The 17,959-nt window shown below is 42.0% G+C and overlaps 1 protein-coding gene across 1 annotated transcript in view; it reads right to left on the reverse strand.

Moving 5' to 3' along the window:
- The window catches only part of LOC109912036 (calcium/calmodulin-dependent protein kinase type II subunit beta-like), a 229,054-nt gene that overhangs the window by 126,469 nt on the left and 84,626 nt on the right, over positions 1–17,959 (reverse strand). The window contains exon 4 of the mRNA XM_048618507.1: positions 2,313–2,367. Within this exon, the coding sequence (XP_048474464.1) occupies positions 2,313–2,367 (55 nt within the window). The remainder of the gene's footprint in view (positions 1–2,312; positions 2,368–17,959) is intronic.

Genomic DNA, 17,959 nt, shown 5'->3' on the forward strand with positions numbered 1-17,959 from the left:
CTGCTGTATTGGAACAGTTGATAAGTAGTAATGAAATGATAAATTATTTTGTTAAGTATTTCAATAGAGTTAAAGTTATGTCAATTTTTTGATGTATTTTACCAATGGTGCAAGAATATAGTGTGTTTTGCTTAAAGCCTAGCAGTTTGACCAGTGAATCACATCTGTAATACAGTGCCTTACACTTGGCTTTAAATAAGATAATAGTTAGGGTCTAGGTTATCGCCTTGATGTTTTGACAGGGCTTGGTCTGGTGCATAACACATGGTTCAAATTAGAACACATTTAGCAAGAGGGCAGAACAACAGCATACACTGCAAACCCTTCAACATGCAACTAACAGGAGTATGCAAAGATCGAAGCTATAATTAAACCTACTCAAGCACTTTGTCACAGATGAAGAACGAGAAAAACCTTTAATTTTGACAGCAGGATGTACAGCCCAACTGAAGCTGGACGTACATACAGACAACCAGACTCAGGAATGTACTCTGACAAGACAGCACAGCCACCAAGAACTGGTGTCTCCATATTCTGGCAGGTGACAAAGATGTCAAAAGTGAGAGATGTCGACCAGCTGCTTGGTTGCTGTCGGTGATTTTCCAGGCTGGGCCCCATCACTAGCAGCAATGAACTTCAGCAGGTAAGGTGAAGCCAAATCATGCAGCGTGCACACTCTTGGCTCAATGTCAATTTCCAAACGTTTTGCACGATGACCAATAGTCGACAATGTAGAAGTTTCACATTTGGACGAATCTTTTCTCTCCATTCCATTGGCAACTTGATTCTAGCCATCAACTTGCAAGACAATGTCTTCTGAGACTCTGGTGGATTGATCATTCACCACCCCTTTCCAGTCCAGAAGATCTGACTTTGCCTCTTGCCCTGCAACTTAATGTCTAATCACATAACCACCATGCTTGGAATTGCTCTGTCATCAAGTTCATTTTTTAAAATTTAACTTTAATAGTCTGCATCAATTGAACTCAAACTAGAAGCTGCTGCATTTAATTAGCACCTTATGTATTCACTCAAGCCATCACAAACAGTTTAATATGTAGCAGTGCAGCCCGTGTCGGGTTGTGAACACGTGCAAAAACTATTTATTCCAGCAACGACTTCACAAAAGGGACTCTGCAACATCAATCATGCAGTGATTTCACCTGAAAAAGGACACTTCCAACAATGCAGTACTCCCTCAGTACTGCCCTGGATCAGGTAGAATTTGTGCCGAAACTCAAATGTGAGAAAATGATGACTTCAGTCTCACCTGCAACAGGGAACCTCACAACTTTGTCTTCTCTATCTACATGCTATTGTCTCAAGATGCACTGAACATTAAGTCCCTACATTTACATGTTATTTCTCAGTTGAAAGACCATCTTCCAAACCTATACATTTCAAACTGAACAAAGCTGCATTGGTACTAATACCATCATGGAAAACTCATTTCTCACAGTTCACAGGCTGGATTGCTAATATTCATGGGCCTCAGTTAGATTTCTCGGGATCACCTGGGCTCCAGTCATTTCACAAATGCAATGGGATCCTTGCACTTGTATCGGAATGAACAAAAAATAACTGAGGCCTGAAATAACTTGGATGAGCAGTTGTGCAAGTATGGCGCTGATCACACAGTTTCTGGATGTGACAACATAGAATACACTTCAAGGGGCAGAAACAAGAACCTTGAGGCTGCTGCGAGAACAGAGACCAGGTAACAATAATGTGTGGCAGCACAGATTGTCAGAAACAATGCTCCTCAAAATTGTACTTTGGATATTCAATGTGAGAGGGAATTGACCCCTGCACTAGGCTACTCTGGATAGCCCATGTCACCAAGGTAAAGAAGCCAGGCCTTCGCTTCGCTGTTTGATTACTTTCAAAGGAACATTGAACTCTAATCAGCCTATGATGATCCGATGATCCGGAGACAATCTGATGCTGATGGTAGCAGCATCTTTCGAGAAAGTGACTCAGTATCAGCCCCACTGCCCACTGACTGAAATTCTTGGAAATGAGCAAACATCAATTTGAATGACAGTGAATCAACCTTCAACACATCAGAAATTACAACACAATGTAGTGCAGAAGGCCATTCAGTCCATCAGATGCAAGTGGAAAGCATGACAGAGATCTGGCCTACATTACCAAGTTGTCACTTGAAGTGAAAATGTTACAATGACTCTAACAAAAAAGTTCCCTCAAACTTTTAACAATGATTTACATGATTATACAACATTCAGTGCACATTTTAATTTAGTTTGAATTATCTTCCACAAGCACACCACCCCCAGTAGATTAGTACTCACAAGTCAAACACAAGGTAGTGAAATCCTTCTTCCGATATGCTGTCATGGAGACGAACTGAAAAAAAAAGTTTTCCATTAAGCTTTGGCAATTCAAACATTTGACTTTATAAGCAATGCTCATTGAACACTTAAATAAAGGGGAAAGCTGTTACTGCATGTCACACAAAATATGATGAGTATAAGCACGGGAATGAGAAGTCTTTCTGGCCATGCCCTTCATACTTGACGGCGTTTATCGCACTAATTATCCTGTTAGTTTGTCCACGTGACTTTGGTTCCTCACATACTCTACATATTGCCACAGTTTATGACTGATTTATAAGTGAAACTATATCATTTTCCTCACTTGTGTGATATTTCCTAAACTTATTATGAGACCAATAGCAATGTGCAATGAGCAGTAGGCTATTCACCCCTGAAATTTGTTTCCCCATTCTAATAAGTCACAGTTAATTTTTCTCTCCCAGACAATGTATCACTTGCCCACGGTCCATATCTCTTTGTACTTTGCCCACAGATTTATCAAGCTCAGTTGCGAAAACTTGTTTCAGCATCCACAGGTTTTTAAGGATGGAAATTTCAGAAATTTCTCTTGTATTAATTGGTTTTATCCTAAAACAGTTTAACTTTAATTTTCAGATAACACCATCTTAGTCTGGATTCTCTCACCCAAAGTAATAGCTTCTTCATGTCCAGTCTACTGGACATGAATTTGATCATCCCCCAAATCCACTATGCTCAAGGGAAGCTTATGCAGCATGTTCTCAAAATTCTGATAAAGCTGTCCTATCGTATTGCTGTCAACAAATGCGGTCAAGATGTGATATCTAACAAGGTTGCTATAATCCAAATGAGATCTCATTCAGGCTCTACACAGGAGAGGCATCACCTCTTCACCTGGAATTCCAAATCCCTCAAGTGACTTTCAAACTTACCTGTCCAATGTCAATAACAATATATCCGCAGTGATCGTTGGCTTACAATTCCTGGACCTGACGAGCTCAAATTCCAAACAAGAGTGGGCCAACTGCAGGATATGTTCATGTCTTGCATTCTTCAACAAACCAAGGACTCACACAAAGGGAAAAATATACAAGATTTTGATCAAATCTGCTGCTTTCTACCATCGTCTAGTTTTTGTTTTTGCTCAGGAAGTTAGAGAATCCAAGGGCATAGCACCTGACCTTGAGATTTTGGTGACTCAAACACCCACTGACTGCAGTATCCAAGCAACTCAACCATTTAAGAAGCAACTGCTGTCGAGGACTGTGGATGTTCAACACCCGAGTACATTCAAGACTGAGGCTGACTGATTTTGGGTACAGAAGGGAAACCAAGGAATATGGGGAATATGGCAAAGCAAGCTTCAGGAATAACATGGCTTATTCGTGCACCTAGTTGTTCTGTAAACCCACAGACTGATGCTGAGTCCACAACACATTCTTGTTGTTTGACCTCGGAATTGGCACAGAATAAATATGGCATTTCTGAGCAAGAGGTTAGGGAAGGGGAAGAGTTGTGCATTCAATAAATTAAACCATATGCCCAGTCTGCGGACAGAGTCTTTCAAATGTGGTGACACAAAGCAGAACACATCCACTTTAGTCACCCCTCTGGTTTGAGAGATTGTGTGAGAAATGAAAACACGTCATTTGAGAAACAAAATTATATTGCAGGTTCTACACGCAATGAACCATGGATTAGAATTTGCCAAACTCATTTGCCCCTTGATTCTTTTTGACCAATGAGGGATAAATACAAACCCAAGTCATGGAGGCAATGGCAGTGTCTTTAGCCTAATAGTCTTCATATAAATGTGTCTCACTCTTAAGAATGCATTTCGTCTTCAGGGCGTCCCAAATGGCTTTACAAGCATTGAACTCCTTTTTACAGCAAGTTATACAGGATGCAGAGCAGCCACATCTCAAAAACAGCAGTAATAGATAATGTGCCATTTTTGTGACACTGCTTAAGGGTCAGCATTGGCTTGGACACAGGGAAACTCTCCAGTTCATCACTGAGCAAATTCGCCCACATTAGGGGTTAAATGGAGCCCAAATTCCACATCTCAAATATAAAACAGCTCCCCAATGAGTGCAGCACAAACTCAGTCCCGCAAAAACGGATTTCCTTGTAGATTTTATGCTGAAGACTCGAGAGTGGGATCTGAAGTCATAACTGCCTAATTCAGAGGCAGGACTGCTCCCCACAGAGCTATAGTCAAGCTCCTGTTTCTGCTCCAGTATGTGCATGTTCGCCTCCAAGTGAGCAATAAAAATCCTGCTAAGATTCTCTATTTCCTTCTTGTTTCCATGGACACCGTCTCATGCTGCAATTCTAATGGATAGCGCACGTTACCACCAAAATGCCTTTCAGATGGGACGAGATCAGACTGTGAAGCATTGACCAACCTCTGAATGACCCATTCGTGTCCTACGGAATATTTGGTACAACCAGCTCGGCAAAAGCACAGAATTTTCATGTGTTGGGTTCAGAAAGATTACTGGAGTCTATGCAGGTCTGCTGGCAATCTGCTTTTAAATTATTTAACAGCACAGCTTGACTGCGCTGAAGGGAGGAGGAAGGGAATCAGTATTCCACAGTCAGACCTTAGTGATCTCAAATGAGAGAGGAACAACGTAGCATCCTACTCCATGTAAACAGATGGGACAATGCAAAAGGAACACAGATTTCACACATTGATGTAAATACTGATTTAATATCACTACAGCAAAGCGTGACCACGACCATGTATAAACAACTGCACCGGCAGTTCTCTTCAGGGTGTTAATTTCCACAATCTCTTCCTGATGGAGCACCAAATTATCATTCCTGGCTGTGCGCATGAGACAGGGCTTTTTTTTGTTGGCAAACAAGAACATTCCACATAGTACTTCATGACAGATTACCAAAGGTGTCTCGAGCCATCAGTCATCATCAGAGAGGGGTGAGCATGAGATGCAGAATGAAGTCACTGGCTTTTACCAAGAAACAGACTCAAAAAGGATTCACTACACAAGTGGGAAATATGAAACACCTCATAATCTTTTAAAAAACTGACCAAATTAAAAGCTGCAACTATCCAAGGCTTTTGAGCCTACACTTAGGCCACAGACTTCCCAGCACAGCGCCAAGGTGGAAGTTGGAGAACATTAAACTCATTTCTTTCCTCTCCACTTAATCATCAACAGGGTAACAAAATCCCCAGGAACACAAGGTGGAACAATCTTTTACTCTGTTCAATGTTGGTGTTAGTCCAGGAGGGTCTCAACTGCAGCACGAGGGCTAAACAAGATCAACAATTAGATGGTTGTAAAAATAATGTTGCCAAGGTCTCAGCCATCGCGAGTCAAAGCAATTAAAGCACCAAGGAGACCATCTGGCCCTTCATGCTTCTGATGGGTCCCTCAAGGAGCTAGCCAATTAGTCACACTGCACTGTCATCTTCCCATGTCAAGAAAGCACCCTGTTCCTTTTCCCAAGTTATTGCTGATACTGCCATTTCAGGCAATGCATTCCAGTTTCCAGTGCATTCAGGCAAAAACTAACTACTGAGCGTGCATTGCACTTCTCGTTCTTTTGCCAATTACCTTCGATCTCTATCATCCAGTTTAAGGTCCTCCTACCACTAGAAGTACTTCTCTCCTAAATTAGTCCATGAAATTTTTGTGTTATTCTTTTGATGAATCTCACCTTAACCTTCATTGCTCTAAGAAGGGCTCCAGCTTCTCTTGTCACACTCTCATCCCTGCCATCGTCTGTGCACAGTCAGAAGTCACACTGTGCTCGAGTACGCATGACAATAAAACCTAATTCTAAATTCTGAAGTACATGCTGTTCTTCAAGGTGGTAATGATCGTGGATTTAGAAGGATCCTCAATGAATTTCTGCAGTGCACCTTCAAGATGGTACATACTACTGTTAAGCTGAATCATTGGTTGAGGGAGTGAATGCTTGTACATGTGCTGCCAGTCAAGTAGGCTGCTTTGTCCTGGATGGTGTCAAGATTCTTGAATGTTGTCGGGGCTGCACCCATCCAGCCACGTCGAGAGTATTCCATCACACTCCTGTCTTGTGTCTTGCTGATCGTCAGGCATCAGGGAGTCAGTAGGCAAGTTACTTACTGCAGAATTCCTAGTTTATGACCTGCTTTTGTAGCCACTGTATTAGTGGCCAGTACAGTTCCATTTCTGGTCAATGGTGACCCATTGGCCATTGACAGTGGGGGAGTCAATAACAATAATGCCACTGAATGTCAATGATTCTCTCTTGCTGGAGTCCATCATTGCCTGGCATTTGTGTGGGGTGCATGTTACTTGACAGTTTTCAACCCAAACCTGGATATTGCCCATTTGTTGTTGCCTTTGAACATGACTGTTTCAGTATCTGTGGAGTTGCAAATCGTGCTGAATACTGTGTAATCGTACCCCACCTCCGACTTGACGATGGAGGAGAAGTTAATGGTGAAGCTGGTTGGGCTGAGAACAATACCCTGAGGAACGCCTGTAGAGATGTCCTGGAGCTGAGATGACTGACTTCCAATGACTCAGTCATCCTGCTTTGACTTCAACAAACAGAGATTTCACTCTCCATGATTTTCACTGCTTCTAATTTTGCCAGGGTTCTTTGATACCACACTCAGTTGACTGCAGCCTTGATGTCAAGTGCTGTCACTGGCACCTCACCTCTGGAATTCAGTTCTCTTGCCCACCTTTGAATTAAAGCTGTAATGAGGTTATGAGCCGAGTGGCCCTGGCAGAACCCAAACTGGGCATCAATAAGCAGGTTATTGCAAAACAAATGCTGCTTGATAACACTGTCGATGACACCTTCCATTTTATTACTGATGATTGAGAGTAGAATTATGGGGTGGTAATTGGCTGAGTTGGATTTGTCCTTCATTATGTAAAGGACATACTTGAGCAAGTTTCCACATGCTCTAGAAGATGCCCAGGTTGTAGTTGTGTTGCACAGCTAAGCCAGGGGCATGGGAAGTGCTGGAGTACAAGTTTTCAGTACTATTACTCAAATGTTGTCTCGACCCACAGCCTTTGCAGTATCCAGTGCCTTCAAGTTGTTTCTTGCTATCAGGTGGACAGAATAGAATTGGCTGAAGACTGGCAGCTGTGATACTGGGGGCCACTGGAGACCAATAAATTATCCTTTCAGCACTTCTCGGTGAAAACGGTCCCAAATGTTCAGCCTGATCTTTCACAATAATATGCTGGATGTTTAAGGGACCTCTCCTCTACTGAGATCTTCAATTGTCCAATACCATTCATGACTATATGTGGCAGGATTGCAGGGCTGAGATTGGACCCACTGTGAGATTGCTTAGCTCTGTATATCACTGACTGTTTGTGCTATTTGACACACAAACAGTCCTGATTTGCAGCTTTAATGGGTTGATACACTATATTTGTTAAGCATGCCTGGTCCTGCTCCTAGCATGTCCTCATACACCCTGTATTGAACCAGGTTTGATCTCTTGGCCTGATGGCAATGGTAGAGTCAGGCATATGCTGCGCTATGAGGTTGTAGTATCACAATTCCATGGACAGTATCCTCTCAAAACAGGAAATTCACCTCCAGAAGGACTGTGCAGTGGTCCCTGCTTCTCATAGTGTCATAAGATATATGCATCTGTGGCAGGCAGATTGGTACAGAGCCATTTAACAGCTACAGAAACATGGAAGATAGGAGCAGGAGATGGCCATTCAACCCCTCTAGCCTACTCTGCCATTCATTATGATCATGGTTGATTATTGAGTTCAATACCCTAATTCCACAGGAAGTAGTTGATGCCAAAACACTGAATGTATTCAAGAGGCGACTAAATATAGCACATGGGGCAAACGGGATCAAAGGTTATGGGGAGAAAGCAGAATTAGGCTATTGAGTTAGACAATCAGCCATGATTGTAAAGAACAGCAGTGCAGGCTCAAAGGGCCGAATGGCCTCCTGTTTCTAATCCCACCCTCCCCCAATATCCCTCGATCCCTTCAACCTCGAGAACAATCTCAGTCTTCTTTCAGACTGACCAGCTCAGTCGGTAAACGCACTGCAGAGACAGTCAGTGACGGAGAATACAATTCCAAACCCAGAGTACATTATGTTTTTGTCGCATCCAGTGTTTTCTCCAAATGGCATTCAGCATATGAAATAAACAAAGCCTTCTGCACCAAAATTACCAGTTTTGTCAAAAGACAGCGAACCAGGCAACTAAGTCAGCGTCAAGAAATTTGCATTTCCTGTTTGATTTACACATATATGATCATTTCACTGGTTCAAAGGTGAAAGGCTCACCTACTGGTTAGCCAGCTTGGAAAAACCATCAGGAAAGTCCCTGGAATGAAATATATTACAAAGGTTGTTTCTGAGCACCTGAACAGCAAGGAGATGGGAAGAAAAGGCTTCATACAAGAGTACCTGGAAAAATTGTTCTCATTCCCTCTCCTTTGTCTTCTCATCTCTTGAAAGAAGATCCCAGTGGCAAAACAACTTGGGAAAATGACCATTCACTGAGAACTCTAGGATTCTGCAAATTTCATAGCCACTTGGGAAACAAGACAAAAGCTAAACAGGCTTGGACTTCATTCGAACTCTTGCAACTCCAGAACTCAAAGAACTTTAAACTACATTTGCCAAGATCTCCCGGTTTCTGCCAATCCTTCTTTTAAAATTACTCTGAGAGTCAGTGTGTGTGCTTGATGTCACATTTTATTTTTGTTTTGCTCAGGGTTAGTAGGAAATAAAATAGGCACCCAAGAAAACCTTGGAATTGGCTTCTTCATTTTAATCTAGTTTACTAGATTAAGCTTTAATTCAAATGTGATAGTTACTTGTTAAATGTTGAAAGGAAAATAAAAATATTTGTTCTCGCTGACCACAAGGGGGTTGAAAAGAGGAGAGACAACTGCCCTCCTTTACCTGGCCATAACAAAGCCTGCACCTGGGATACACTTGTTCCTTTGGCTTTCCGTCCCTGAGCCAATTGTGTTTTCAAATTTCTGGTGTCCCATTCACTGCGTGTGATACAATTTGGAAATAAGTCATCTGTGTGTTATTTACTGAATATCTTTTTCAAAGTGCAGAAACTTGGCTACTGAAGTACCCTCACTATTTCACAATGCTGCTCTATCAAAAACACTTGCCTTCAACTTCAGTTTTTAACCACACTGACAGACACATCAAATACAGTACACATCAGGTCAGAACTAGTCGCTTGATTACTCAATAACAGTCTTTTTTTTTGTTGGAACAAATGTATCCGAGAGAATCTAAATTGCACAGCATGTTTATTTCAGGCACAGAACCTGGTACTATTTTGAGGTCCTTCGAAACACGTCTGCACCATCTGTGAATCCACATCCTAGCTTGGTAAATGCCTTGGAAATGACAAAAACAAATGATAACTACTGATTTTTGGCAAAACGCAGATGGTTCTATGTTCACGACAGATCAGGCCAATAAGACATCTTGCCCTGGGAGTGAACAGACTAATCACATTGAACCCAAGACACGAGCTTTGTCCTTTTATATAATCAGCAGGGCAGAGAGAGGACAGAAAGCTCTATTCAGGAATGAGAAGCAAAATCTGAGTGCAGTCCAGGTTCCTGGGTTTGTGGTCATCTCCTTGTAAAGTGCAAGTCCTCGTGATTGTGGCCAGTGGCAGAGAGAAGTACTGCTCCATGGACAAACCGTGGCAAAGAACAGCAAGCCCATGTCTGCCACACCTCGTCCCTTATTTCAATCCAAGAATCTACATGTTAAATGTAACTCTAGGGTAATAAGGAGCCAACAAACAAAATTCTCTGAATTGTTTGTCAATAAACCTGATCACCGTCAGCCCTGCACTGTGCGAGGAAATGACCACAAACCAGAACAGGCTCCAGTTATTTGTCTGTGCAAAATGGAACTATCAAGAAGTACTTCAACGTTTCAATACACAAGAGTCAGCCAAGTTCAAGTCACCCCTGAAATTTCTGCACTGTAAGAATCTATACGTTGCCCCATGAGAAGGCTTCTGCATTGATTTAGCACACTGGAATTTCGTGAAATTACATCTCAGACATTACCACCCTGGAGTCACATCTGTGGCCACAGCAACATTTGTCTGTTCATCTGACTGATGGATCCCCTTCCAATGACAGAACATCTTCAATGTAGTGACAAGTGCTTAGATGTTTGACAGAAGCATTATGAAACATCAAGCTTTCTGAGGAGCTATGAGAACAGATAACCAAAAGTCTGTGCAAAGAGGTAGATTTGAATCAATTTGATTCAAGTGACCTACTCCAGCTTTTAAAATTTCTATGTTTATGTGAAGTGGCGACCTAAAGGAGGAAAGGTATCAAGGCAGGCAGAAATTTAATCTTTGCGCCTACAAAGCTTAAGGCACAGTCACCATTGGGGGAATGATGAAAATTTCTTTTGCACAGGAGCCCAGAAATGGAATAAAGCAGATCTTAAGAGTTGTGGGCTTAGAGGCAGTTCAATGGAAAACTGCAGAGCCAAGCTGGGATTTGAAAACAATAATGAGAATTCTCATTTGCTGGGGCTAGTTTGGAGTACAGATGATGAGACACCATCTTCAATTAAAATATAACCCCAATGAGCATCATTTAAAGCTTAAACCATATAGAACATAAGAACATAGAACTGTACAGCACAGTACAGGCCCTTCGGCCCACGATGTTGTGCTGAACTTTTACCCTAAACCTACGGTCTATCTAAACTCTATCCCTACCTTATACTATCATTCAAATGCATATCTAATAGCAGCTTAAATGACCCTAACGAGGCCGACTCCACTACCCTCTCCGGCAATGCATTCCACGCCCCGACAACTCTCTGAGTAAAGAATCTACCTCTGACGTCTCCCCGATATCTACCTCCACTCACTTTAGAACTATGCACTTTGTTTCAGCATAGGTATTAATTATCATGTAGAGACGGAGCTTCACACTTCAGGATGTCGTGACGAGAGAGTAAACACTTAGAGCTAAGGCGTGTTGCATTGCTCAGTCACACTGAGATCTGAAACCCAAGCATACCATCCTCCAAGGCACCCACTGGGAACAACTCCACCCAATAACCTCCCACAAGTTATCCCTTAAGGCAATACCTGGCAATGCTCAGCTTCACAAAGTGAGAGACACAACAGCATGGAAAAGCTGAAGTTAGTGACTATTTGCAACTGAATCAAGTGCTGGGATGCAAACTGAATATTTTCTAAAAATACAAAATTTTAACATCTTGCATGGGGAATCTGAGAGATTTCTCTCAGCTTTCTGGAATTCACGCTAAAAAAGATCTCAAACAAGACTGGAATAGCAATGATGCACAACTGACACTTTTAGGCACAAATTAATTGAAAATGGTTATCTCCCAATACCAGAACACAAGGCAACATGTTTCTGTTGTAATGGCTTGACATCAATGAACAAGTCCACTTATACAGGAAGTTGTGAAACAACTCAAGGCACTGGACAGGAGAATAGATCCAAAACCAATGAGGTCAGAATTAAGAGAGATGACTGGCACTACAGCAAGACTTTAAGGGAGCTTTTGAAGAGAGGAAGAGAGCATTAAGAAATTTCTAAAAACGAACTGTAAAGGAGAATTTGCAAAAGGTGCATAAAATGTGCATTTCAAACTTCAACAATAACTAAACATCAGGCTAAAAATTTTGAGCTGTCAAAACTTAGGAAGCAAGTGAGAAAGGAGGAGGAGACAGGGTGAGAGAGAGAACAGAGGAAAGCAAGAGGGAGAGAGAAAGAGAAGCAAGCTTTGAGATGATGGAGGAGTGAGTTGATGAGAAATGAGATGGAGGTGGAAAGAGTGAGAGACAGAGTAAATCAGACAGTGAGTGTCCAAAATTCTTCCAAGGGATGTGGCTGTCATCCAGCATTGGCAACCCATCGTGGAGTGGTCATTGAAGGCAGTTAAGAGACAATAACATTGACGTGGGTCTGGAGTCATATGTCAGCCAGACTAGCTCATGACAACCGATTTCCTTCTCCCAAGAACATGAGGGAACCAGATGGGTTTTTATGACATCATTTCATCGTCAGTGTTACAGAGGTTAGTTTTAATTCTGGATTTTTTTTTCTGAAATCAAATTCCACCATTTCCCATAGCGGGCTCTGGACCCATTGTCCAAAGCATTAGCCTGAGCCTCTAGATTATGAGTGACATCACTGCAACTTGACCATCTCCCCTTAAATGTAAGGGACAGGAGAAAACGTCCGAATCTCCAGAGTCTGTACTGGAGTTCTTAAATGATGTCCAAATTGGAAACATCTGACACATCTACAGAGGAAATATACATCCCCAGAAACTACAAAACAAGTTACCTTCACATTGTCCCACTTCAAAAAACAAGTTACTGATGATTTACTCCAGAAATGAGAAAACAACTTGTCGGTAAAAAAAAGGTCATGGACAAATAGCCATGGAAAAGATCTTCTTTTGTCCAGATAAATTTAGGAAGACAACATTTGGTATAACTAAGTAGATAGCATGTTATTTGTCACGTAACTGATTGAAAGGAAGTATCTCAAAGTGGTTCAAAAAGATTATCTGACTAACCATAATTTTACATTTAAATGTATGCACTGGACATTCAGCAGAAGTATAAATACTTCACATCAACACTTCAAGAAATTAGTTTGGTTGTGAGGAATAAATTACATTACTAAGCATGAACAAAAGCCTTGATGGCACACAGAAGCGGTGACAACAGAAAGCTCTGCCCTGAATCCAGTCCAGGGAATGCAGGAGAGCAAGGCATCACAGAGTACAGTTGGCTGAATCTGAACTGAAATCTGGAGTCAGACCCACAGTTTGGATAGGGGTGATAGATGAAGTGAGCTTGTATCGGGTAGATTGCAGGCAGCAAATGTGCGGGCATGCTGGCAGCTCAGCTGGTTCTCCACAGGGAGTAACTCAGCTTTACACGGTTGCTAACATCAGCTGCAATCAAATGGAGGAGCTGCGCATGGGACAATGTGTCCTCACACCTCTGAATTCTTGCTTGCAGGCTTAGAATTTTATTGCAACCTTGAAACAAAGTCCATCTTCATGAACATTCCACACAGCACCAAGGGCCTGATGGCACACAACAGCAAGGTTATTGCTGTCGGAACAAATGGGCTACCATGCAGGTATATGGCTCTTAAACACTAATGACGCAAACACTGCGACTCTCTGACATCTGAAGATCATGAATGCAAACTGACAGCACGTTGCAGAAGCAAACACCAGAGGATGGTGGCCTGCATTTATTATCCATCCATCACTGCCCTTGATCTAAGTGGCTCACTCAACCACTTCAGAAAGCTGTTAACTGCTGTGGGGTTGGAGTGACAATTTGGTCAGGCCAGGTAAGGAGAACAGATATCCTTCCCTGAAAGACATTAGTGAAGCAGGTGGGTTTTTACAACAACAAACAATGATTATTTGATTGCCATCACACAAGCTTTTTATTCCAGAATTTTCAAATTCAAATTTCATTATCTGCTCCGCTGGGATTTGAACCCACGTCCCCCGAATATTATCGACTCTATTATTAATCTAGTGACATTAGCACTACGTGTGTAGGGAGTCTCGGATATCTTCAGCTGTGCTTTCATTTGCCTGAGAAATTTGTGCTAAATGGCGGCTCCCATTTAATCCTGAGATGAGGAAATATACTTTTCTCTCAGGGGTTTGAGAGTAATTCTTTGGAATTCCCTCCCTCAAAAGGCAGTGGATGCAGAATCTTTAAATACATTTAAGGCGGAGGTAGATAAATTCTTGATTACCAAGGGGATGAAAGACTATTACAGATATACAGAAACATAGAGGTGAAGTTAAAATCTGATCAGCCATGATTTTATTCAATGGTGGAGCAGGCTTGAAGGGCTGAGTGGCCTACTCTTGTTCCTTGTTCGTATGTTCACAGTATAACATGTATGAGGAGGAGACAAGAAGAAAGCAAAGAAATTAATATTTGTGATATAGAGAGAAAAAAAAGTTAAAATCAACTTTTCTTAACCCCCGGTTGAGACTGACTTTCTGCCAACAAGTTTAAATCCACAATCTAGCTCCCTAAACCAAAAGATACATTCAACTCAAGCAACCCCAGGCAGTGCGCTGTCACAAGGAAATGTCACATCTCTTCCATTGGAACAATTATGTTTAATTGATTTGATTTTGTCTCTCAAAACAGCTCTGCGGCTCCAGTGAAAAGTTCAAACAGGCATTGCACAGAATGCATAAGAGGAAGTCCGCCATTTTCAGTCAAAAATATGTCTCCCTGATCTACCATCTGCACAAACACCTCGACATTCAGTCCACAGGCATTCACAAAGTTAACACTCTCACAGCACACAGAGGAAATGTTTTCAGGTTCATCTGTTCTGTCACCAGAAACAAGATGGTTAGCAGGACACCCCAGTTATCTGCATCTGCCAGCTAAAGCTTTCAAAATCAAGGTGAACTATTCATGTCAATAGCTCAGAAGGCAGCCATTGTTCGCTAAAATGATTTGTCTGTCAGTGACAATGCAGGGAGGAAAATAAACTTGAAAATGTATCAATGATTCAAAACCTTTCAGCGTGGTCAGCTGGCGATTGGGAGCTTTTTTTTTAAAAAAGATAGAAGCCATACAAGATAGTGCTGTTGGACAATGGACTGAGTGACATCAGGTTTCAGCTGAGTATTGTTTACCACAATTCTCAGGATGTTTTGGGTTCCAAATCCACTCCAAGTCTTAACAGAACTCCTAATGGAGGCTCCTAATTCACTGTAACACAGAGGGTCTTTGAACAAATGTAATGCACTCGGCATTAATCAAGGAAAATTAGGAGGCTGTCTTTGGCCAGTGTTCTATCCTCATAGTAGGTCAACAGGAAAGGTGCTTGTTGCAGAGGTTCTACTGGATGATGCAAGAGGGATGCTTCAAAATATGGCAATATTACAATAAAGAAAAATATTCCTGTTCACAAAAAACCTAAAAATAATTGGCTTTCAAAAATGCAAACCACAATCACACTAAAAGAAGAGTTGGACAAGATGACAATCAATAACTTGCTCAATGAGCTTAGTCAATTAGCAGCCAAATGGCTTTGCAATGAACATTGTTTGCTTTGTTCCTTTTTGAAGATGTCAACCAGTCCCTTTGAACCGCACACACACACCATCTAGTCTAATGTAATTGCTGCTCACAACGTGGACTCCTCTACGTCGGGGGGACGAAGTGCAGACTGGGCGACTGCTTTGCAGAAACACCTACGTTCTGTTTGCAAAAATGACCCTGAGCTTCAGGTTGCCTGCCACTTCAACAGACCACTGTGTTCCCTAGCCAACATCTCTGTTGCACGCTTGCGACAGTGCTTCAGTAAAGTTCAACGCAAACTGGAAGAACATCACCTCATTTTCTGCTTTGGAACCTTGCAACCTTCTGGACTCAATATTGAGTTCAATAATTTTTAGGCCTGAGAACCTTCTACCATCTCCTTACCCCAAACCCTACACACCAGGTCCTGTCATCACATGGGCTGCTACCATAAACAACCTATTAACAGCAACAAACAAACCCCATTCGCAGTTATTCATTCTCCCAAGCATGACCTTTACCCATTCCTTTGTCTAACTGTTTTTCTCTCTGAGCCCATCTCTAACTCTCATTTCCTCTTGACCCCTCACCCCACCCTTTTTCTAGTATATGTCCCAAATTTTTCCTCACGACAATCAGTTCTGAACAAGGGTCACTGGACCTAAAACGTTAACTTTGCTTTGTCTCTACAAATACTGCCATACCTTCTGACTTCCCCCAGCAATTTCTGATTTTGTTTCCAATTTCCAGCATCCGCAGTTCTTGGGTTTTGTTTCCTTTAAAATGTACAGTTCAGAAAATGGCCATTCAGCCCATTCTGCCTGGACCACTCTTTGGAATTGATTAGATGGTGGCATCGAGAGATCTATCTACTTCTGTCTTGAATATGCTGAGTGACTGAACACCACAGTCCTCTCTGGGGTAGAGAATGTCAAAAATGCACAACCCTGCAGGTGAGGAAATTTCTCCTCAGCTCACACCTGAATTAGCCCCTCTCAAATGTTAAGCTCAACCCATAAAACACAACAGCTTTCCATCAGTTGCCATGGAATTGACATGTATCATTTGGTTCAGTGAATCATAATTCATTCAAGCACTTAGCTGATTTCCATCAACCCATTACTGTGCACAATAAAACCTGCCACGTCCAACATCTCATTTGCCACTGCTTCATTCATGGCCTAGTGAATTAGCACACTTGGTTTTAACAAGATGATCAAGTGAATTTCAGCACAACAAGAGTGGTTAAGTAAAAGCGAACAGTCTGAAATGAGACTCCAAGTGACATAAGAGGGATTTCAAAAGTATGAATCTGGCAATGGGCAAACAGGAAGCTGAATTTATGAATTCTCTCTGGAACTCTGCTGTTATCACAGAAACATGGATCATCCTGTAACAGCACAGGGATGCTCACAAACTCCTTGGAAATCTTCATGGATCATCAGTCAGGTTGTTACATTTCCTCACGGCTTGCACTTCAAGGAGCACGGCACAAATTGCACTTCAAAACTTAACACAATCCATTAATGTTATAACAAAGGAAAACTACATCTGGTCATTTCTCATGGGATATGTGCCATCCTGAAGTTGTGATAAATAAGACTGAATGAATTGCCAGCGAAGTAACATTTCACACTGGACCAGGGCCTGACTTGTTCACTCTGATTTTACAATGACAGATACTGTCAAACTGCTCAGTTGTTAAACGAGCTGTTTAACTGTTTGATAAAGATCTTGAAACCATCTCCATAACTGTTCATGGACTACCTGTTCATTAGTACAATATACACAGATTCGGCCATGAGGCAAGATGGCTTTTCCATTGTCCCAAATCTTGGCAAATTTACTGTAGAATACATTTTCCCATCAGCATAATTCACATCCATGAAGAGCACCAAGTCCCATGGAACATCTGGTGCTCCAGGTTCAGAGAATGCTCCAGGTCTCAACAGCCAGATGTTGTTGATCAGAGGTGCCTTTTTGAGGGTGAGGTTTGAAATCTAAATGTAAAAATCCTACAGCACTATCTCAAAGGGCAGGGAGATTTATTCCTGGTGCCCCGAACAATATAGATTCCTCAACTAACAGCAGTGAACAGCACTTGTAAAGTGCCATCAGTGCTGTAATGGAGCAAATGCGAGAGCTCCATATCATCCACAGCAAGGCCTGATAAATAGCTATGACTTGTTTCAACATCATTTACTTGCCTGGGTTCCAAACACTTTGATAGCATTACAAATCAAAATTCAATTCAACCCAGTGTCTAAAATTCTAAGACTACATATAGTCGTTGTCTCTCTTTGTTCAATCCTTTGGTCTTGCACCATCATTCCTTTTGCCATTCACACACTCAACTTACTTTCTACTTACCTTCAGGGGACAGCTCGGTTGTGGCGCTATCAGCAGCACTGGCAATGGATGAGGAAGGCAGAAGGCACAGGGAAGCAGCTTTGTCAGGGTCTGGAGCATGGTGGCTGGTGAGCCTGAGTGGGACTCTGGTGGAGGGTGGCAAAGAGGAGGCGGGGGGGGGGGGGGGGGGGGGGGG

Source organism: Rhincodon typus, chromosome 40 (genome assembly GCF_021869965.1).
Source record: "Rhincodon typus isolate 14 chromosome 40, sRhiTyp1.1, whole genome shotgun sequence".
NCBI classification, from domain to species: Eukaryota; Metazoa; Chordata; class Chondrichthyes; order Orectolobiformes; family Rhincodontidae; genus Rhincodon; species Rhincodon typus.